General features: G+C 40.5%; 1 protein-coding gene across 4 annotated transcripts in view; it reads left to right on the top strand.

Moving 5' to 3' along the window:
• tns1b (tensin 1b) overlaps positions 1-24,114 on the top strand; it is a gene marked incomplete at its 5' end in the record, with an annotated part of 121,508 nt that overhangs the window by 76,360 nt on the left and 21,034 nt on the right. For all 4 annotated transcript variants that reach the window (XM_079464724.1, XM_079464723.1, XM_079464725.1 and 1 more), the window contains 12 exons: positions 34-205; positions 282-332; positions 413-535; positions 1,874-1,938; positions 2,449-2,532; positions 4,558-4,670; positions 5,350-5,410; positions 5,883-5,958; positions 8,587-8,716; positions 8,850-8,915; positions 9,009-9,125; positions 21,944-23,407. In XM_079464724.1, the coding sequence (XP_079320850.1) occupies positions 34-205; positions 282-332; positions 413-535; positions 1,874-1,938; positions 2,449-2,532; positions 4,558-4,670; positions 5,350-5,410; positions 5,883-5,958; positions 8,587-8,716; positions 8,850-8,915; positions 9,009-9,125; positions 21,944-23,407 (2,522 nt within the window). The remainder of the gene's footprint in view (positions 1-33; positions 206-281; positions 333-412; positions 536-1,873; positions 1,939-2,448; positions 2,533-4,557; positions 4,671-5,349; positions 5,411-5,882; positions 5,959-8,586; positions 8,717-8,849; positions 8,916-9,008; positions 9,126-21,943; positions 23,408-24,114) is intronic.

Genomic DNA, 24,114 nt, shown 5'->3' with positions numbered 1-24,114 from the left:
TGTTTTCCAAACGATCTGTTCTCGTTTTTGCAGGAGTCTGAGTTTAATCCAGGCCATGGAGGAAAACTATGAGGTGGACCTGGTCTACATCACAGAACGCATCATATCTGTGACCTTCCCGAGTTCAGCAGAAGAACAGAGCTACAGCGCTAACATAAAGGAGGTGGCCACCATGCTACGCTCCAAACATGGAGAAAACTACTTGGTAAGACATCTTCGAGTTTATTACTACTAATATTACAAATTCAAACGTTTTTTGAAGAAACCACACTTTTTTACAGCTCTTCAACCTCAGTGAGCAGCGAAACGATATCTCCAAACTGAATCCTAAAGTAGGTTAATCCATGACTCGTATGTTATGTAAAGAGGGGAGGTTTCCTTCTGTGGTCTCATATGTGTTTGCTTGCGTAAGGTGCTGGATTTTGGCTGGCCGGATCATCACGCTCCTGCCCTGGATAAGATCTGCAGCATCTGTAAAGCTATGGACACGTGGATGAATGCAGACAGTCACAATGTGGTGGTCTTACACAATAAGGTAGTTTTTCAGTGTCTCTATGTTTTAAGGCAAAGCTCCCGCGCAGACATCAAACAAGGATGCTCAGTTTTACAACATTATTTAAGCCTGCCGCATATTATAGATACTGTAAACGGTGCCCACGGGGCTTTGTCAGTAGATGGCGTTCTCCGCAAGCTCCCGAGCTTCTGTTTGCTATCTTATGCCACTCTTGAACTGCACAAGGATATTTGAATTATCTTGAAAGGAACGGAGCACAAACATCAGAGAGCCTTGTATGTAGCGTTTGGGGTCACTGTATATGTAGGTGGTCTGATTTACGATGCGGCTGCAGGGTTTTGCATAAGTAGCAGTTTTTATTAAACGCATTATGATTTTACTTTTACAGTTACTCCGTTGTTTTGAAACCCCTTTAGTGACCCGGGTTTGGAGGTTCACACCAAGCTGGGTTCATAAACAATATATTTAAATGTTCCCTTTTACTCCCTTTTGATCCGGTTAAGTCACATTGCTGGTAACCACATATAAACATACAGTAATGACACAATGTTTGAAGTCGTATCGTTCTGGTTTGAGGAGACTGTACTTTTATGGAAACAGTTTGTGTCCACACGTAGAAACATTAGAAAGCGGCATATATCTTAAGCATATATACACGCTCTCATTCGATGGGTCCGAAATAAAAAAATCTGGTTTGCAAAAGCAGGAAAAACAATGCAAGGTGCAAACAAAAATGTTTTGTTACTGTTGTCAACGGGGACGGTGGATTGTGATGAGATGGGATAACAAACATTTCAGGCATATATTGAACGATGATAATTTGAGCTTTAAGAAATATTAAAGCATTTAAGTATTCCCACACCACACACCCTGCGAATGCATCTCGCATTTCTGTCCATCAGATGCCCTAAACGGTGTAGCACTGCCAAGAGAGACGCCCGGAGAAGAAGTGATCTGGGATTTTAAAGGGGCCAAAAATGTTCACTTTCCTTTGTTTTTAACAGAAAACCATAAACACTGCATTGTTATGGCGACCTGTGTTGTTCTTTGTAACAATGGAAACAAGGGGCGATGGCTTGATGGTGGAAATGTGTGATCATTCCGAAAGTGAGAAAGCAGTGTAAAAAATGGTAAACAAAAACATATTTATTACATAGGATTTGTTAAATCACTTCCTGAAGGAGGATGTTATCACGAACTGGCCTTTGTGAGGGAAATTACAAAAGACAGGAGGCGGCAGGATGTAAACCGAAGAAGAGGACATAAAACATTATGGAATAATTGTCAATTGTAACTTTTAATTCTCCATATTGCTATAAAACGTATTTTCTGATCTTCTGTTCAATTTTCTCCATGCAGGGAAACCGAGGTCGAACAGGGGTGGTTGTGGCGGCATACATGCATTACAGCAACATATCAGCGAGGTGAGACCTGCATACTGTTTGTGTTTATTGAATTAAGGATGTTCTTTTGAGCACTTCCTAATCTCACATCATAAAACTGGACACGCGTTAGGTAACATGAGCTGGAAAAAAACATAAGCAAATCGCATCATTTTACAAAGGAGGATTTGTCTGAAGACCTGAATTACATGCTTATTAAATTCATCCCTGATGCAAAAACAGTTTTTGTGGTCATTTTAAGAACGCCATGCACTGGATTGGTTTTAAAGGAATAGCGCAACCAAAATTAAAAATCACTCCTTATTGTATAACTTGCGTAAGTGAACACAAAAGAAAGCAAAACGTTTACAATGTTTTTTTTCCTAAATATAAAAAATAATGAGTAAATGAATTTCTGCTGAAATATTAACAGAGAATCTGTCAAGTATTCTGTAGCAATATCTGTGCAAATAACCACATGTAGCCCATGTTTATCTTTGCGTATAAAACCATGATTTCTTTTTAAATAAACAATGTTTTAATTTATCACAGTGCGGATCAGGCTCTTGACAGGTTCGCCATGAAGAGGTTTTATGAAGATAAAGTGCTTCCTGTAGGTCAACCCTCCCAGAGAAGGTCAGTTGTGCTTTGTTTCCTCTCTGACCTCTGCTGACCTCTTATCTTTACGCTTTATGAGTTTGACCCTCATCGTAAATGTTTGGTTACAGCTATTGTTCACATTTATGAGCTGTACCGTTCTGATAACAGCATTTGAAACATGTAAACAAAATGCCTATGGTATTGTTAGCTTAACATGGGTCAAGTGGTTCTTACCAAATCTTTAGTATCTTATGGCAGTATGAAAAGTCTTCTGTGTTGATACCGAACCAAGATCATCATAAAAGGTATTTATTATATGCTATATGCTATATTATATTACATTACATTACATTACATTATTTATATTACATTATATATTTGTGCAAGATTCAGTTTACTCTTTCAATTTATAATTGTGTTTTTACCTACAGCAGTGTACACAATAATTTTCACAATTATAAATATCGACATACTACATACATAATGTTTTGATAATAGCAGTTAGGCATAAATTGTATTATCAGCCGATACCGATAACATTAAAAATGACCATTTATCGACAGATACCAATATGGCAGATAGTTTAATGTGCATCTCTACTTAAATCCTCAAAATCATGTATAAGATGTGGTAGAGATGCTGATAGGCCAGTGTTTGAGATCTCGGACCTTTGTGCAGCAATTTCCCAAGATAAAAATAGACAGGAGTGGTTGTCCAGTAGTCTGCAGTTGTTAAAAGAGGCATGTGTATTACTGACCTGCCAAACCAGAATTCTACTACTACAGCTCTACTACACACAAACACGCTGATCCAGACTTTGAATCGTCCTTCTGCCATTTCATTTTATATGTACAGTCAGGTCCAAATGTCTGTGACCACATTGAAAATCAGACTTTTTTTAAACCTAGAAATTGAAACAAATGAAAACAATAGTGTTATTACATACACAGGGAAATGATTGAATTATAATTCTGTGCTATTTCTAGATCATTAATATAAATGCATCGATGTTCCGTCTCAAATCATGCTGGGATAGCATCACACACCCTTCTGTAGCTCCAGTGCATGCGTGCTAATATGCATGCTCATATTTACATTCAAGTTGAATCATTTAATTTAACTTGTATTGAAAATGGTTGTGTTTGAAATTAATTCAAAATAGATGCATTTTAACTAGTGGTCTTAGAATTTTAGAGTGCATCTGTGAAAACATTCATTTATGACGCAAAACTGACTGAAAACGTAAGCGCAACTCTACACAAACTGGCACATGCCGCGGTTATTCTTCATAAGGCAACACTACTTTCACAGAGGGTAAGCATTCCATCTACACATGGCAGAACTGGCACTTCAGGCTTCATTAATCTGGCTCTTGTGTCACGTAGTTCTGCTGTAATGGCTTTCTTTATGGAAAATGGAAAAGCAAAGTCATCTCGCTTCAGGAGAAGAGAAGAATTCAGAGCTCATGAGTTTTGCCAGCTTGCTCTCCCAGAACGGAGGGGCCTCGGAGTTTAAAAACTCTTTAAGCTTCATGGGAAAGGCAGAAAGATGCGAAAGCTCCGGTCACTGTCCTTCTCCAGGGACGTGGCCTGATGAAAACTGCCTTTCCTGTTTATCGAAACCAGCATCTGGGATTGAAAGGACAGCAGAGTGGTCCTCAAACGCTAAATGAAAATGTCTCACGGCCCTAAATAGACTTCACAACAGTGTTCAGATTTTTATATTGTACATTATGACACGTGCACACGTCTGATGCTGAAAACCCTGTGATTTTGCACAGCTTTACATTTTATAGCTTACGCTTGGCTTTTTAAACTTGTTGGTTTAAGGCTAGTCCCAGACTAACATGAATGTGTGACCTGTCTTAACAGGATATAACTTGCCCAGAAATTTCTTCAAATATATCAGTGCCATCGTTTTGTCTCAAGATCTGAATTTTTTCCAAAAGCTACATAAATATTCAGGCATAGTCCTGGCTTGAGCTAAGCCATTTCTGTGAAACCAGTCCGTAATATTTTTGCCTTGTGTCGTTATTTCTAAATGTGATTATTTTTGTTGTAGGTATGTGCAGTATTTCAGCGGTTTGCTCTCCGGCCACATCAAAATCAACAACAAGCCTCTGTTTCTCCATCACGTCATCATGCACGGGATCCCTAACTTTGAGTCTAAAGGAGGTAAGCTGTAGCTGAATGTTTGTTAATGGTTACTGGAGATGTTGGAGGAAGCATTCAGGAGCCTGTCTTGGGCATTTCGCAGCCGCCCGACCCCCTGCTGCCTTTGACGCCTTCCTGTCAGACGCCTCCTGAGAGACTGACGGGCTGCTCTTTGACACGTGATGGTTGACGGAGATCAATCTCAAGTGCATTGATATTGCCATTACCATCTCAGTCGCAAAATGTAAATTTGGGGTTTCAATACATTTTGTGATTTAGAAAGGCCACGTTGCATCAGTGGTTAATCTGATGCATTACAGACCTGCATGTTTTCTTCATTGTGCACGAATGCAATAGCGCAATAAATGATGCTTGAAATAAGAGCCCCTCCCCATGACGAAATGCGAATTGGTCACAGGAGACACATGTTGATACCAGGCGTGAACGGTGATCCGTCTCGGCTGACCCATGTGATCACGGATGTTAATAGCAGATGTAAACAAGGCCCGAGTGAGCTAGACAGACAGTTTCTGCTCCAAGATGAAGATCATGGCTTCGACTCCCATTGGACGCATCCATGTATACCTTGAACAGCTTTGGATGTGTCTGTTAAATACATAAACCTATATGTATAATCCAGCTCTTCTAATTTGTGTTTTCACTGTACTAACACATTGTTATTGTTCTTCCCGTTTCCCAGGTTGCCGCCCTTTCCTCAAGATCTACCAGGCCATGCAGCCCGTCTACACATCTGGGATCTAGTATGAATGGCTTCATGTTTTTCTGCACTATATTGCTCATGCTGCCCTGGCATCAAGCCCAGCCTCCAAAGCAACCAATCACGTGCTGCCCCATCACGTCTGCCCCTCCCACTGTGTCTGGGAAAGCTGAATCACACACATTTAGAGCGGCCAACATGTGCTGCTTTCATTCAGCTGAACATGGCCTCCGTAGCACTTTCTGCACACTTTTGGAGAGCTGTTGTGTAATTGACATTAGGGACGGGAACCAAAAAATACATTTAGCCATCATTTTAGCTATACTTTTAAGATGTGCGTTTTTAACACGTGCTGCGCCAAATGCTATATGATTCTGCAGTAAGATGTCATCTTGATAGGATCACATCTTTTTTTTGTGTGCATTGACCATGCACTGTAAGGGCTCACATGAGAAACTGTTTTTGTTAGATACATTTGTTGAGCGCAACCAACAACATTTGTCTTCTATTTGCAGTAATGTGCAAGGAGACGGTCAGACCAGCATCTGTATCACCATTGAGCCTGGCCTGCTCCTCAAAGGAGACATTCTGGTAAGAACATCGTTGTGCATCTCATGAAACCTCATCCATTATACACCCTTATGTAAAAAATTGGATATTAAGTCATAGTTTGCTTTAAAGTAATAGTTAATCTCAAAATCTAAATTGTGTTATTTTTAACACACCTACATGACATGTTTTAAGACCTCCCGGCATCTTCGGAACACAAATAAAGATATTTAGGTGACATCCCAGATATTTACAGGCTTCCACATAGACATCCTGGTTATAGTTGTTGGTTAAAGTGCAAGTCTTCCTCAATATCGAAATCATCAAGACATTTAGCAAAGATCAGCTTATATACAGCATGCGTCTGCGCCTCCGGGTTTTAAGTCGGAATGCGCAAGCGTTGGAAGTGTTCGCATGAAGGCACCATAGACTGACAAGAATATATCGATTAAAGTCGTTCTTTTGGTCTGTTTTTCACATATAAAGTATTGTCGTCGCTTCCAAATATTCAATTGAGCGGAAAATACCTAGGCACAGGTGAATTATTACACGGTTGAAGTAGAAAGAATGCACAATTGCAGAAGAGCTTTATCCATTTATGGGCTTTTCCAGAGCAAAATATGCAAACAATAAATCGATGCGTCCAACGGGGCATCCATCAGACAAGATAGACATCCCTGTTGAAATGCACTTTTCTCAAAGAATGCCAGCATGGATTTATTCGCATTTTTCCCCGGAAAGCTTTTTGGAGAAGGAAGCCAAAAAGAGCCGAGTGCTTTTTCGTGTGCAGTTATGCTGCGCTCATGGAGGGCTCTTTCACTGATTTTATAATTTTAGGAAGTCCTTTGCAAGCATTATCAATCAAAGTGGATCTATACAGAACTATAAACGGAGGATGAACCGCAACAGTAGCGTTTCTGTTTCTTAAGGGCACGATAGATCAATATGTACTTAGCGCTTACGGTAGAACGTTTCCCTTGAGGTTTAAGCCTCTTAAAGGGGTAGTTCGTCCACAAATGAAAATTCTGTTACCATTTATTCACCCTCATGTCATTTCAAACCTGTTGGTTCTGCAAAACACAAAAGCTATTTTGAAGAACGTTGGTAACCAAACAACGTTTGACCCCCATTGTAAAAACAGACACACAAAGCCACATAAATAAACATGTTTTAAACAACATGAGAGTGAAAACTGTACTTTTTGGATGAACTCTACATGTTGCTTAATTTGTTCAAATGTTTATTTATTTATTTAAATGTCGCTTTGTCATTGCATTCTGACAGCCTGCCTTGTTTTATTCTTAAATCTTGTAAAATGTGAATCATTGAGGAATGTCTTGCTGTGCCGGACCCCCATCTGCGCGGCCCAGGCGCTGTTGCAGTTTGGGAAAACCGCAGAGTTCGATGCCAGGCCCCGTCTTCCTCAATTTTGTTGTTTGTTTTGATTCTCTCTCCGAACTGAGAAGCTGTACATTTTATGTCCATCTGCCCCAAGTTAAGTAGCTTAATTACAGTTATTTTGGGCTACAGGAAATGGGATACAGTTTCCTCGGTAGCCAGTCAGGACATTTATATGTCCTTGTCTGGGTTTTGGAGAGGCTCACAGTCCTACATACTTTCACTATACTTACATATCTGGCTCAGCGGCATCATGGGAAGGCAAGAAGGCAAACAGTCTATTTCAAGCCCATGAATAGACCTTTCTGGGTAGAATGTGTGTGCTGACAGCTTCTAAATGCGACTGGTTTGTCTAATCTTAAAAGAATGTTTCCCATTAGGTCAATCTTTATAGTCAGCATGTTGATTAGTATTGAAAATCATTTGTCTTTAGTATGCAATTAAATGAGTATGAGTATGCAGTAAAAATGCTATTTAAATGAACGTATAAGTATACTATTAATATATATCAAAGTTATATTCCCAAGTTCATTGTGAGCTATTGTAACCGCCACATTTTACATTATGCAATATACTGACAACTGAACTTGTATTAAACCCAGTACATTCCTGTAAATTGGTGTAAGCAGCTAATGGCATAACCTTCCTAAACTGCAGCATATCTTGATGTTTTTAACTATACTTCTTCGGGTAATGTTGTCAATTCAGTAGATTAGTTAGATAATGCGCATGAATCTATCCGCATTAATCATGTGCGCATGTTGCCATTATTACATCATGCTTGTTTTTCCATGAAGTACTTCAATATGGACAGTCGTCAGTTTTTCTTGTACTCCACTTACAATATTGAGGTTGGAAGTCCCTGAATTCTACATCTCAATAAACTCTGATCACATCATTCTTAGGCCAGAAACATGGATGAATTGTGTTTATGAATTGTGCAATGACACTTTTCATAAAACTGATTTATGGTGCATTCACGTCTACATGTTGGTAATTATGATAATGATAGAAAGATGGTGATGTTCCTACTTGCATTGAAAATATAAAAGATAAATACATAAAGCAAGCACCAATGCAGTCGCACCGAAGTCTTTCAGATGTTAAAACGTTGACCAATTTTTTTTCAATAACATGCTGCATATATAAAACCAAAAGTCACTAAAATGAGCTTCTCTGAAGAGAAAAAAATCATAATTTTATGAATGAATGTCGTTTATCAGCTCACCTGTTGCTTTATGTGATTTGTACTTGTGCTCGTTTTCACTACAGCTGAAGTGTTACCACAAGCGTTTCCGCAGCCCGTCTCGTGACGTCATCTTTCGTGTGCAGTTTCACACCTGTGCCGTTCATGACCTGGGTATCGTCTTTGGCAAAGATGAGCTGGATGAAACTTTTAAAGGTATGCTGGGTTTGTCTGGTTTTCTGAGCATTCAGTAAAAACGCATGTTTTCGCTTTATTGATGAATTGACGGTTAAAATTGCGTTTGTCAATAGTTTAAAAAGTTTTCAGGTTTTGCTTTTGTTTTGAACAGATGACAGATTTCCTGAATATGGGAAGGTGGAATTTGTCTTTTCTTTTGGTCCAGAAAAAATCCAAGGTCAGAACTCTATTGCATTGCATTTTATCTTCGTAAACAAAATGCCATGAACTGCAAGAACAGAACAGTAAACCGGTCTCAAAATTGTCATAGGAATGGATCACCTGGAGAACGGCCCCAGTGTATCAGTAGACTACAACACCCAAGAACATCTGATTCGATGGGATTCATATGAGAACTTCAACCAGCGATCTGAAGACTCCATGGATGGTAAGACGCATTCAAAATGAAAAGCCCTCCGTTGTCATTTAAGGTTTCAAATTATGTTGCTTAATATCCAGTCAACATTCCCTACGTAGTGCATTACTGCATTGTTAACTAAAGATTGTGACCCAGAGTTCAAAATGTGTACTCATGTCGTCCATTTAAGGTCCGGTTGATCGCGCAGTTTCTGCCAATCTCATATTAATATTGAGTACCTATAGAGTAGTATTGCATATTTCGTATCTTCGAAGAGTATTTCGTTTGTCACATTTATAAAAGATAGATAGTGCTACAGCTGTACGATTATTTCCGAAAAAAAACGACCTCCTGGGGGTGTGCGGGGGGAGGATCTAAATCACGAGCAAACGAAACATCATCGTATTGTCCCGGCTGTTGATTCACTATAACTTTGTGTTGTTTACATTATGCACGTACGTGCCAATTAACCAACAAAACACAGACATATGACTTAGTTTCACGGCGTGTGGTTCATGTCCTGCATCTTTTAGCACTGGGACCGCTTCATCTATCAGTTTCAAACGATCTGCAAATCCAGCATTATATCCAGTGTTTATATGACATCAACAAAAAAACACACCTCAACTTCTATCACTATCGCAAGAGTAACAGGCTGCACCTTGAGGCCAACAGCGCAGCCAATCTTAATGGTAGCGGGTATACCAAACGCTCGTCGGTAGGCGGTTTATTTCTTTCAACTTACTGTGGGTGTGATTTTTGCGGAAGAAGTGCCCAATAAGGGACTAAGAAAAGTTGTTACGTAAAGGATATTCGTATCCGAAAAAAACTTTCCGAAACCTATATGAACTTTGGGGGAGTGTATCGATCACAGAAATACTATGTAATACATCCAACTCGTTTTTTTACAAGTTGACCATGTTAAGCATGAGAACCAGCACGTTTAACACTGTAAAGACGTAAAAATGCATAATCCGACATCAAATCATCAGGGTTCGGGGTGTTTCAAGCGTTATGTGACATAACTGTAAGTGTACATTACTGTGGTTGTCTGTGCATGTGACTGATTTAATCACATGTGTTTGTAGTGCTGCTCTGGGGTCAGTTTGAGTACACACACGCGCACGTGTCGGTAGAACTGTCCATCCTTATGCCCTCTTGGTCCTCTGGTTCTAACCCGTGGTTCAGTTTTGCTCCTCAGACATGTGATTTCTTGTACCCTTTCAAGACGTCCGCATTTAGGAAAGGGAAATTCATAATACAGGAAATTGTCATTTCAACACAATTCGTAAATATTTTACGAGGTGGTATCTTCTACCGTGACATACGTTTTTTTTAAACTCATATATTGTTGTACCAGCCACATTGTTCAAACTCATGCGAATTAGCCACCTCGTAAAATAGTTACGAATTCCCGTGAGTTTCGGATGTTTCTTTTTATTACCCGTTATCCCTGGGGTCCAGTGTAGCCAGTTTAGCACATATTCAAATTCTACTGTGTTCTCCATTAAGCTATTTGAGATGAGGGGCCATAAAGAATGCCAAACTCTCCAGCAGCCTCTGCTTTAAATAGGGCATGCAGAAATAGGAAGCATGCGACTGCCACCTTTAAGAGAAGTGTAAACTAATCTTTCTCTCTGGTTAAGAGGCCAGACCCCCGAAGTCCCTTTAACTGCCCCTGGCATCACCTGGAAGCATTTCAGGCTCCTGTCCGAGACAGTAGAAGATGCCAGATGATCCATTGCATGCTGACATCATATGCTTGACAGAGGCTATCTTCAGACGGCGCGTCTGGATGGAAAGGGCACATTTGCACATGAATTTCGATGGCTATCACGTAGTCAAACATCTCCATTGAGAGACAGGGGCCAGAGGACTAACTAAAGAGATTGATAAGCACTTAGACAGTATGTCTTTGTACTGGAACTCATGAGTTTAGTCTGCCAAGACCGAAGAACGGTCCGGCATTTTGGGATTTTAAGAGAAAAGGACCAAGCGCTAGTAGGAGCAGCAGTTGTACATCTTTACATTTTTCCTTTTATGATGGTATTCTGCAATCTGTACATTTTTGTTCTAAAATAAAGCAAGTATAAAGAAAATTAGTGTTTAAAACAGTATTCCCATGATTCACAATGGTAAGCTTGTAACAATGATTTATTATTTGAACTGTCAGGCACAGTTTCAAAGTAAATGTCATTATATTTTAGTATAGAAACCAAGGTTTTCCAAATTCACTGTTTGTGAGGAACTTTTAAATGAATAAATTCAGCATTTTTAATGTTGTATTGGTTAGATATTTGCTAGACCAGTGACAAACATAATGGGTGACTAATAACAATGATTTATGTCAACAACAAAAAAACCTCGAAATATTGCTATACAAGGTGTCAGAAGGACAGCAGCAATATGCAAAATAACCTGCAATTTGTTTCAAACATAAATGCAGATAAAGAGGCAAATGATCTGCATTTTTACTTTAAAGGTCGAATGTATAAAATGTAGCGGCATCTATCGATTTAGCATTAGTTTGCGAATCGCAACCAACGGCTCACTCCACCCCTCCCTTTCCAAACACTACGGTGTCTGACATTTTCGCTTCTTTTCGAAAGGAGATAACATATTTACGAAACGCGCTCTGTAGAGCAGTTTGTCCGCTGTAGAATCAACATGGCCGATTCCATGTAAGGGGACCTGCGGTGTATGTCGATAGAAATAGGTAATAAAAACATTATAGTAAGCTTTATTATGTAAGGTCTTTATACACCTCTGTATATTATATTGCATTTCTGTCAATAGGTCCTACAAAAAATGACACACTGGACCTTTAAATATTTTGCTTTTAATGTATATAAAGTGGATCAAAAACGAAAGATTCCTTTTAAGGGACCTTCATGCCATTCCAAACTGCATGACTTACTTTCTTTTGTAAAGCACAAGTTAGCGATAACATACAGTCATCCGGTCGTTGACTCAAAATAAACCCAGACAGGGTGATCAGGACCTCGACAAGGCTTATGTCCCCCTGAAGAGGTGATACAACAATCTGATCCCGACCTAGGAGTGACTAAAACATGACCGAATTTTCATGTTTTGTTAGAGCATTCCTGCTTTTTATTTACTTCATTTTATGTTTGTCTCATCACTATCTTAAAATGAAACACTAAAGCTGGAATGAGAGCCGTAATAAGAGTATACAGTTAATATGAGGGCTTGTTTTAGATAATAATACCTTATCTCTTCTCGGACGTTAATGGCATGGTAATTGATGTCTTATCTGTTTCTTACCTTGACCACAGATAGCACTTCTCTGTTGAATAGGAGCTGTTGGCAGTGTTGGAGTAAAGCATGGCCAATCTTTGCCGGTTCGCTGATATTTGCGCACCTCAGAAACCGCAGGGTGACTCTGAGCTTCAGTACCGCTGGGCTGAGATCCATCACAATGTAACCGTTCACTTTCAATAGTATAAACTCCATTCATTTTTTCTACATATATAAAGATATCGATTTTTTATGAGACCCCTTTAAGACCGCGCCACATTGTGATCGGAGATGAAGTTATGGTATATACTTTTGTTGAGGTAAGTGGCGGTGATTTTTGTGCTATAAGTAGTTTGGGTCGAGTTTGTTGAAGTGAATTCGGTGGCAGAAGGGTAGTACATATGATCTTGACAAGTTGACAAGAAAAGCAGACATGTCCTGTGGTGTGTCATGCTATACTGCATCTAAAATAATTGTGTTGCTACATGGAATATTTGGAGGCATAGTTCACCCAAAAATAAAAAATGTTGTCATCATTTATTTACCTTCAACTTTTTATATGACTTTTCATCCGGTGAACACAAAAGAAGATATTTTGAGAAATGTTTCGGTGGTTTTGCGTGCATACAATGGACGTCAATGGGATCCGCGCCTGTTGGATTACCGACATTCTTCAAAATATCTTCTTTTATGTTCTCCAAAGGAAATAAAGTAATTCGGGTTTGGAATGACATGAGGGTGAATAAATGATGAAAGACCTTTTCATTATTGGGTGAACTATCCGTGATATTTGTCACTTTGTAGGACCAAGACGAGAAAGAAAAAGCACCCACTTTCTCTCATACAGAATACATGCTTTTGATTAAAAAAGTACGTGCACGTGTTATGCGGCATGTACCGGAAACAAATTAAAAACAGAATTGCAACATGCTGTATGCAGACCCACACGCTCCCATGTAAACATGGGAAAGGACAGGCCTTGTGACTGTAAAAACAAGCTCTCTACCCACATCCTCTTTGAGGGGGGCCCTAAATCCAGGGTTCGGCTTGAGTCACGGGGATCCAGTGGACAGGGCTCAGGCCTTGTTTACCGTGGCCTCCCCATATTTGGCCAGGGCCCTGCCCACAGCATTTTTGGGATGGTTGGGTAGGAAAAGTGTGAGGGCTGGGAGATTGGATTGGAGAGTCGGTGACAGAGATGGTGTGTGAAAAACAGCCAAGTCTTGCAGCCTGGACTCTAAAAATGCTTTGTGTTATCAGTCACTAGAGGGAGGGTGACATATCAGAAAGTGTGTGTTCACCGCACACACGGAGATCAGACGGGATTTAAAGAGCTAACTGTCTTTCCTCTGGGACCTTGAAAGCAAAGGAGTCGGAAGAATTCACTTTTGGTGTGGAGCGTTGAAACCTGACGGTAGAAGTCTTTTATTGAGGTAAAGTTGTATATTTTGTCCTCTCATAACTTTTTTTCACTAACTTATGGTGTGAGGTGTATAGCTGGCATGTTTGACCGGAGTCTTATTCTATGGTATATAACATACGTTTATACTTGGTAAAATCCTTTGAAATGGAAATGATCTAATTTGATTCGTTTCTCGTTGTTTGAAACGATATGACAAAAGCTAAGAAAAACAGCATTGCAATATCTACCCTGCGACTTGAATACACTACTCCAAACATTAAAATACGGACGGTTTAAACTCTAAATTCTGATTGGATGAGGCACATTTGAAGTTTTAAATAGCAGATATACCCGCACCTGTTACCTCATGTCAGTTGAACTCTATATATTCATGCGGCTGGTCGCAATGTTGCTCAGCGACTGTAAACAATGTCAATTCTGCTTCACATTGACAATAAAAGTGATTTGAGTTGGATTTGACACGGTCATGATCTTCTTAGTGTTTTTATATTACGATTTCCATCCCTCTCATGCGTAAATGTCGTATAGTTGCGCAAAAAACTATGCAAAAATATATATTTTTAAAACAATCTCTGGTCAACACATTGTTTTTGGTTAGTAGATGTGCTAAAACTTCTACGCTCATCGTTTTTCTTGAAGCATGATGGTTTTACCAGAACATCGAATCATTTTAAAGCGCTAATATGCTTAGTTCACGAGTTTTGGCCGTGCATTTTGAGAAAACTGCAACGTTTCAAATCGATCTCACCAACTCTGTGTCTCATCTGTGCCAGTAAAGGGATTTGAGTTTTTCTCCGTGCTCTTGCAGGCACAGTTGATCTTATGCTTATTAGCTTATTATGAGCCTAAGAGCGGTTAGCACATATTTACGTTAAGCTCTTAAACAGAAAGTCGACTAGAGTTTCATCCCCGTTGTCGCAGGATCGAGCACCGCAGTCTGAATTGGCGTTTCGAGTAAAGCGATGCCGAGCTTTATTATGGACTGTTTGTGTGGCTGACAGCGTAACTGTTACGTAATAAACGTGTCTACACGCCAGGCTGGCTTCAATTAAATTTCTTCTGATGGGCGGCTGGGTCTCTCCATCTCAGATGTTGTTTGATTATGTGGCTGGGAACCAGTAGCTTATTTCTGGTAGACGGTTAACCCTTTCAGCACACTGCAGTACAGATTGACTTTTCACAGGAGGAGCGGTTTGTCAACACAATGTTAAGCTTTTACTGTCGCCCATCTGTTAACACATGACACGAGAGCTGCACTTTTCGTCTTTGCTTGAAGGCTGTTTGTCAGTGTGTGTGGTCCTCCGGATGTTGTCTTGATTGGACACGGTGGCCAAAGGGACAGAATTCTTGGACTTGAATATAGGGATCTTGTCTGTTATGTGTCAGACAGCTTTGATATTGAGTGTGGACGGGACGCTACTGTGTAATTTTGGCCTTCTTGAAAACTCTTATATCATTTATAACACAAAACTAGATTTTTTGAACAATTTTGTAAACCTCTCGATACCCATCGTATGGGCGAAAAATCAATAAAACATTGATCAAAATATCTTATTTTGTGTTTTACAGAAGAAAGAGTCATATACAGTTTTGAAATGTCCACAGAATAATTTAATGTAACTTAAATGTGTTGAAAAGTGATTGACACATCATCTGAATCATGGCCTTAAAAAGAACATTTAAGGTGATATATATACTGTAAATAAGTATATACGTTTTGGTTTACATAAACTGAAACTGGATGATAAAATACAAAGAGAGAATCTCAGGGGTGATGGCCCTGGAGATGTTAAAATATAACATATTTCTGATAAATTTTACTTTTAGGTATTAATATTCATTGATTTATCAATATTTTTACAAATACGAATGAAGATTAAATAAGTAACCCTAATCTTTTGAGCGGTATATACATGACTGTGATTACAGTAATGAGCAAATGTACTGAATTGTTATGAAAAATGTGTCACAAGCTTTTTCTTTTCTCTTGATTTTGTGGTGGGGTTTGATTCAAGCATGTTGACCGCTTTCTGGAGATTTACCCATATCAGAATCATATTTGCACATCGCATAGTCGCTCTGCTAATACCGTATATCTGTAAACAGATTGTAATCCCTGCGATTAAACTGCTTTGACTGTAAACACAGAGTGAGCCGCACAGTAGCACACGGCAGATCTTATGAAAGAACATCATTCTGAGAATGCTCCTTCACGGTTACGCACACAGAGAGCCGTTTGTTCAGTCTGCCTCTGCTGTAGGCCATTGCGTCAGGCCGTGTACAGGGCCTTCAAGATTCACATTTAGCCAATCGTAACATATCACCTTTGACCTTTGACTTCTCACCCACGCCACGCCTGCAGCTGCTGTCCAGACCTCTTTCTCATCGGCCGCACGGTGGATCTGTGTTTGTTTTTGGTTTTAACTGCCGTTGAGAGAGAAGAAGGGGGCGAGCTCATTTACCGACCATCAGCGCTCGACCTTCTCTCTCCCCTTGACTTTACAAGACCCGATTGTCTTATTTCTCCAGCATTCCAGAGGCCTACACGCATCGCTCTGCACGGGTCAGATATTGCCCCTTAAATAGCTCTCTGTGACCTGTGACAGATGGTGTTGATATTTACAAGTTCTATTCCCTGTTTCTCTACTAAAGGTTCACCCCATGATGAAAATGCTCCTATTATTTACTCGTTCTAATGTCTGACATTGTGAAAAAACATTGTGGCTCTTATTGTCTTTGCAATGTCATTGGATGGTTTCCTATATGTGAAGCTCCAAAAGCACGCAAATCCATCATAACGTTTTTTTTTTGTAATGGCTCGCCTAAGGTTGTTGATACAATTGTTTTGCTTCTTCAGATTTTCTGATGACTATTGATGAATTATTTGATGAGGAGCTTGTGTGTGTTTGTGTGAGACGAGTGCTGCACGCCCATCAAAAAGCCGCCCTCTTTTCGCCCGCTCCATTCCCAGCCCTTTGAGCAAGACTTGATTGTTTTTCCTTGAACGTGACGTCAGCTGCAATGAAACGTCGGACGATGAGCGGCCTTGTGTTACTCTCGTGCAGAGCCACTTGAATACAAAACAAACATTTGGTTGTGGATGCAGCAGGCCTACACAGCCAAAAGAGCAAAAGTTACATTACATTTGACTTTTTGGAAACAAAGACTTCTCGTCTAATCAAAGTCTAAGATGTGAGCACATGGCGCAACCGCTCATGGGATTTGAGCTGTATGGAATGTGATATTTAAACTTTAGTTACAGAATGCTCTTTCATCTCTTTATCTTTATTTATGAGCCGTCGGAAGCTTCTTTAATGCATTTTTAATGTGCTGCTCTTACCTTAGAGCTTCTGAAAAGATTTTGCTGAAGTGCTAACACAACAGTTTCGCAGTTCAACACCGACCGCACGCTTCATCACAATCTTCCACTCCATCACATTTAATTAAATATATCGGCACAAACATGTTTTTACCATAATATGCACATACAATAAAATACAGTTAATGTTTTTTCTTTATTACAGTTGACTTTAAACTAATCTTTATGACTGGACCGCTCTGTCGTGTTGCTTCGAGCAGTGTCATTACAACCATTTCAAATCATGCCTAGAAAGTGTAAAGGCCTTTATATGAATAAGAGCGTGGTAATATGATGTAATGCTAGACAATGATGACAGAAAAAAACGGATGTTGCGTTAATGGCGTTCATCTGAAAAAAATGTATCGCATGCGTTAACGTGTTAACGTTGACAGCCCTAATATATGTGTATGTACATACAAAATTATAAATGCATGAATTTATATTATTGTAATTTCAGAGGACAATGGTCTGGTTTCTTCAATGGTTCTTTTTGTCTTTCGTCTTCTGGACTTTTCAAAGTCTCCTTTGCTCACTGGGGGCATTAGGACAATACGCCATCATTTTCTGTATGTCGTAAAAAAATATAAATGAGAGATAACTAATACAGCTGTGTCGATCTGAACCACATTCGTTCTGAAAGTGAGTCAGGAAATCTGACGATTCATTTGTGATAAGACTGTGGAAGCAGGTGTTCAGGCGATGATCACATCGTGTCTGTTGTTTCACACTGGTGGCAAATTTGTTATACATGGATCAGCAGTGTTTGTACAGTCCTTCCCGTAATTCCAGCAAGCACATCCACACAAAGCATCAGTTCATCCTGAGAAAGATCTCTTCCCTGTTGCCTCACACATTTTTAAAGAGACTTCTTCATATGGTTGAAACTTCACCTGGGCTTTAAACACCCCACACCATGGTGCTTAAATCATCCAGTGCGAAAGATTATACGGTTATACGAAAGATCTCAACCACCGAGAAATCTGATCTGTTTTGTCATTCTTGAGTCTTTAAGGAATAGTTTGCATTTAAATGATGCTGTGATTCGTTTTTTTTGGAGAACAGAAAGAACAATTTTAGAGAACGACACGTTCCAAAACTACAAATCCAAATATTGCATGTTCAGATGCATTGCACTGGGCCTGACGCTGCTTCTGACTACACAAATTAAGAGATGAATCAATTATTTTAAGGTGAGGCTAGGAGGATAAACTGTTTTACTCAGATGTTGTGTAGTTGGTTACGAATTTGATCACATCGTTGCCACAACATGTTTTTAATTGGGCAAGAGGTCATCGTGGAAAAATGTCTGGGTGTGTTTGTTCATTTGCGAGTTTCGCAGGCAGATGTCTTTGGCTCTTGTGCCTTGAGCAACGCATTTTAAAGAAGCCGTTCCCATTTGAAAATAACACACGTAGCTTATTATTGTCAACTTTTGGAACAGATTTCTCAAGACACATATTTCAGTGCAAACTGCCCTTGTCATAGATTAACCATTGACCAACAAAGCATTAACATCTCTGAAGTAATGTAAAGTATGGCCTACTTTTTTGCCCACTGCATATTAGATTCAAGGACACTCGGGTATACTCAAAGCGCCGGTTAATCTTTGCAATAACCTATTCAAGGGTTAAAAATCTGTAAAAACTGTCATCGCCAGTGGGGTGTTTTCACAGTGTCTGGACTATTAAAAAAACATTAGACCACACCACCTCGAGTAGCTTTTTTTATGAATAGGCAGAAGTTCAGAGTGGTGCGGTGTTTATGATTTCGTGCAGGGGAAAGAAGAGTGTTGTTGTCGCTAGAGCATGTTGTCAGATGCTTTTCTCTATTTCTGCATTGTACTTTGTAAGCGCCGCCCACTGTGAACTTTCATCGGTTGAAATACAGTACATAGCCCTCATAAGTGTACATTAAAGAGGATGAGAGCAAATGAGGTGAGGGAGCCCATCTGAGAAAGCCCTAGTGATGTCACTCCGGTGCACACCAGACACACAGCTGAGCGAGGATAAATTCACGCCCACTTCACCGAGGGTGGTGACCGGAGGGAGGGAGTCCTGTCATCTTCACACGCGCATGCAGCTCTACTGAAAAAGCCTCCTAATCCCAAACTACACCCAAAGCTTGCTCGAAAACAGACCGCTTTCTTCTCGAAGCGTTTCACAAAGGCAGGTAGGAAAGTTTTTCTCGTGTTTCTTCTGGTGATTTTAAGGTGAAACCGGAGCTCAGAATAACTTCTGGTGCGCTTTGCCATGTGTTCGTGTCGTGCTATTTTTATGGGTGGTGGTTAGTGATAAACGCAGGCTTGTCGGGATGGGAAATGTCCCGTGCACGATGAGAAATAGAAGGTGAAATTCTTTTTCGAGGCGTAAGCGTGTCTGATTCAATTCGTCTCGCTGTCATTTTAAGGCTCTGATCACAGCCACAGATCTTCTGATGTCAGCATGAAGTCATGAGGTGTTTTAAAGGTACAAATAAAACATGAGATCCGTCCGGCTCATCTGACCTGAACATTCACGTGTCACGGTCAGAGTTGAGGTGCTGTTGGTCCTCTAAGGGCCGCGGTGGGTCTGTTTTTTAGTATACTGGAGCGCTGGGAGATGTTTGAAACAGCTGAGGGATTGTTAAGGGAAACTGCTGAGAGAAATGACTAAGAATGGGGGAAATGCTCATTTTTTCCAGACTGTGATGTTAAGGAAGGTTCTGGCACCGGGCCTGGTCTTACTTGGGAGAAACAAACAGTCATTTCTGAATTCACTCCCATGAAGACGTTTCAGTATTTTGGTCAGCACCAACTTCTCAAAACTGTTTACATGATTATTTACCTGTGTAAATAATCATGTAAACGCTTTACAGATGTATACAAAATTGATATGGGCAGATGAATAGGGCTTATTTGATTCTTGGGTATTTTGGCAGCGTGAAAGTGGGGAGCGATCAAGGTCAGCAGTTTTTCCTTTTCATTTGACAGACATTAGCTTGTGGACGTCTCTAATCCTGTCAGACTAGCAGGTCACATAGCTGCCTGTGTCACGGGGTCAAAGGTGAACATTGAATTTGTTGCAAGTAGACATCTACACCCTAAAGGTCAGCGGGTCACTTGATGTAACCTGTGATGTCTATTTTTAAGGAGCTCGAGGGAACTTTTAGTCTCCGAGGGGGCAGATATAGTCAACCACAGGCTGTCTGATGCATATTGAAAGCAAAATCTGGATGATTTTGATCTCAGGGTCAGAACTTAAGAAGATTCTTAATAAAATGCTAGGTGAACATTTTTACCCTAAACTTTTGATCGGTAATAAATGAATGAACTTTTTTTCAATGAGTTTGAAAACCTCTCAACATCATAAAACATAACCAACTTTAATAGGTCAGTTTTCACATCATGTCTGAGTGGCCGGTTCCCGGTCAGAATAAGCTGCAAAGTGAACCAGAGTTCCCAGACTGTGATGATATTTTAAATTCTAGTCACGCAACATCAGAGATTGTCAGTCTTTGGCTTTAAGCGCTATAGTGTGTCAAAGAAACAGCGCAGAACAGAGCTGTAGAGTAATGCGCGCGTTGTTCCCTGTTGTGTTATCAGATTTGCGGCTCGACAGATCCTGCATTAAGACACCATGGGAAACTGTGCGTGAGCGTTTTGCTGAATGAATGACATTTTGTCACAGTCTGTGGTTTTGTCTCGCACGCTGAGCAGAGCACGTCTCATTTCTTTGTTGCAATACGTGGTCGATATTAAAAGGCTGTTGCATCGTGAACTGTCAAATAGCAGCTTAGTGGTTTTGGAAGGTGTTACGATACAAGAGCACAGGGAAACAAGACCCTGATTGTTGAGCCAAATATAAATAGACACATAGTAGACAACCTAAAAAAGGGGTGTTATGTGTAAGTGTCCAAACATGTTTGTGTAAATGTGTGACTAGAGGAAATGATGTTTTCATTCAGAGGAGACGGGAAATGCAGCCGATCTTTCCACTGGTGAGTCACTGTGTTGGACAGGGGGCCGGGTGGCTTTCATGAGACTTTTTCACAGGGGTGGAGTTGTCTTTCTGTGCATGTGCGAGTACATGTTACATGTTTTAGGGAGGAGGCCTTCATCTGAATTTCAAACGCTGCTATTTTTAAGAGCAAGGATCCGCAGTTTTGAAAGACTGGTAATTTAGCTTCTGTGGAAGTGATAACATATGAAACTAAGAGCAAAAGTATCCTTTTTTTAAACGATATGAGCACCTAAAATTATAAAATGTAATATAAAGCAAAGGAATATACATTAAGCAACTTATTTTCAACCCTTAAGCCATTTTGATTCATTCATTTATAATTTATCGTCATTATTACTATAAGTGTTTTTATCTTTTGAGGTTATATGTGAATTCTTGGCTTAGGTATTGTGTGTGAATGCGTATTTTACGTTATGTACTTTATATATTTATTTTGGAGATGTAAATATAGGTCAAATAAATAAATAACAAAAATAAGTAATACGTTATTTTACCACAAATATATACATGATTTTTTGTTGTTGTATTTATTAATTGTGTTTTGCTTTATTAATAATTATTATTATTATTAGTTTATTATTTATTTACTTTGGATATGTTATAGCACATAAAATGTTTCCTATTTTTGGTTTATTAATACATGTTTTTGTAAGTGTTGGGGTGGGTATGAAACTAATATTAAATAAAATGACAGTAGTTGAAGACTTTACGAAGATCAAGCATCTTCAGAAAGCCTTTTATTCTTCAACAGGTATATATTGAATAATAATTGTTTTAACACATTACATGTTTCTTTTTTCTTCCACAGACGTTATTCACACAGAAGGTCCATTGGATGGTAGCCTCTACGCTAAGGTCCGGAAGAAAGAGTCTTTGGATGGAGGAGTCACAACCAATGGTCAACCAGCTGCTACCGATCACTCATTACCTGTCGTAGACCACCACCTACCCCCAGTCGACCACGCCTTGTCCGTAAGCAGCGACTCGGGCAACTCCACAGCGTCCATCAAGACCGACCGCACTGATGAAGCCAGCCAGCAGCCTGCCTTGGTAAGTCAGCCGTCCTCCCAGCCCCTCAGCCCAGAGGAAAAACAAGAGCTGGATCAGTTGCTCAGCGGCCTGGAAGCCCCAATGCATCGGACAGGTTACCAGAGCGGCGCAGGGAACGGAGGCGGAGGAGTCCTACACCTTGTCCCCGCCCAGATTCATGTGAACGGACACAATACCGTAGACAGAGAAACAGACATTCTCGATGACGACATGCCCATCAGTCAGGAGGGAAACAGCGTCGACAGTCTTGGAACCCTGTCGTCAATCGAAGGCCGAGCCACTCCGGCGGATCTGTACTACCAGACGGAGACAATCATTAATGGGCAAGATGTGCCCTATATGGAGAAGAGCGTCCACGAGAAAGTGCCAGAGCCTAATGTTCCCGTCCGTGGCTCCTTATCTGCACAGGACAACTTGGGGGCTTCTAGTGGCTATGCCAACCAGAATGGTATCATCTATCGATCACAATCTTTCGGGGCAGCTCCAAACACGGAGCAGAAATACATGCCAAAAGCTCCCACGCGCACAACCAGCAGCAGGGAAGCAGTGCAGAGAGGACTGAACGTGTGGCAGCAGTATGGTGTTCCAGAGGTCCCGGTTACAGACGGGGTCACCTTCAACCCCGTCCTGGAATCGCACAGCCTGCCCGAATTTCCTCACATGTCATCACAGCAGGAAATTGAGCAGTCTATCGAGGCGCTCAACATGCTGATGTTGGATCTTGACCCGGCGCTTACCCAAGTGCCCAAATCCCACAGTGCCCCCTCTGGTGAGGGAGGTGTAGTCACCACTCAGCCGTCTTTCGCCCAGAGCCAAGCGCGGCCATCCTTCCAGGCTGACGCTGCCATTCACGAGCGTGGAAGAGCCTCTCCGGTGGGTTACCCTCTGGTCCATCAGCAGATCTCATCGGGGTCCCTGGAGTCACCACAGCCTGTCATTAACCAGCAGAGACCCACGACTTTATCCCAGCATGCTTCCTTTGCTCCTGAGGCCGAGGGTCAGGTCCCTTTTCACATGTCGCAATCGACAGTGCCTTCATCCACCTTTGGAGCTCTCCAGCTGAAACCCCTCAACATCTACCCCTCCAGTACCGCCTCACAGTCCCCGGAGCCGCAGGAGAGCCAGCGCAACTACTTCTCTTCCTCATCTTCTCTGCCCAGAGAGAGCGAACCGGAAGACAGCAACTACAGATTGGAGGGTCTTGTAGCTCACCGTGTAGCTGGTAAGATCACTTTTAAGTTTTTTTTTTAAATATTTATATTCCCAAGATGCACACAATCTTATGTATGGCAATTTTACTCATTGCACGGCAGATTAGACATTTAGTTGCTTTCATTGAAAAAACGTTAATGATCAACCATTGGAAGGTCAACAACCTTTTGGCCACTACGCTACTTCAACTACACATACTTTATTTTATTATGCATATATATACAGTATGTGACATGAAGCAAGCCATCAACAGAAATATGTTCGAGAAAAACATCTCGATACTTTTCTTGAGTCCTCAAGTCGAGTCTGTCTTTTAAACTCGCCGCTGGGCCTGTTTGGTTGAGTCTCTTTTTTGGCATCGACACAAGCACTGTGAGATCACAAAGAAAGCTTTGTCCAAAGTGCTCCTGGCTTAAGAATTATTATCAGGCCGCATTTCTGCATTGCGGCGAGCCAAAACTGAACATTTGTACATTACATCTGGAGAAGATCCCAAACAACTGAGGGCTGTTATATAGCAGCACACAGTTTTCCTGTTCACATTATCTTTTCAGCTCCCAAATTTAAAAAGATTTTCCTGGACGTCTTCGTCTTTTTCCTTGTGATTTTTGGAGAGTCAGAGATGATTGCAGCCATGTATCTTGTTTTGTCGTAGACTCCGTTTTAGCTACAAATATTGTTTAGGTTACAGTTGCAATACTGTTAATGTTGTTTGCC

The sequence above is a fragment of the Barbatula barbatula genome (assembly GCF_947034865.1).
Source record: "Barbatula barbatula genome assembly, chromosome: 9".
NCBI classification, from domain to species: domain Eukaryota; kingdom Metazoa; phylum Chordata; class Actinopteri; order Cypriniformes; family Nemacheilidae; genus Barbatula; species Barbatula barbatula.
The sequence above is the reverse complement of the archived record's forward strand: the minus strand, read 5'-3'. Positions and strand labels throughout refer to the sequence as shown.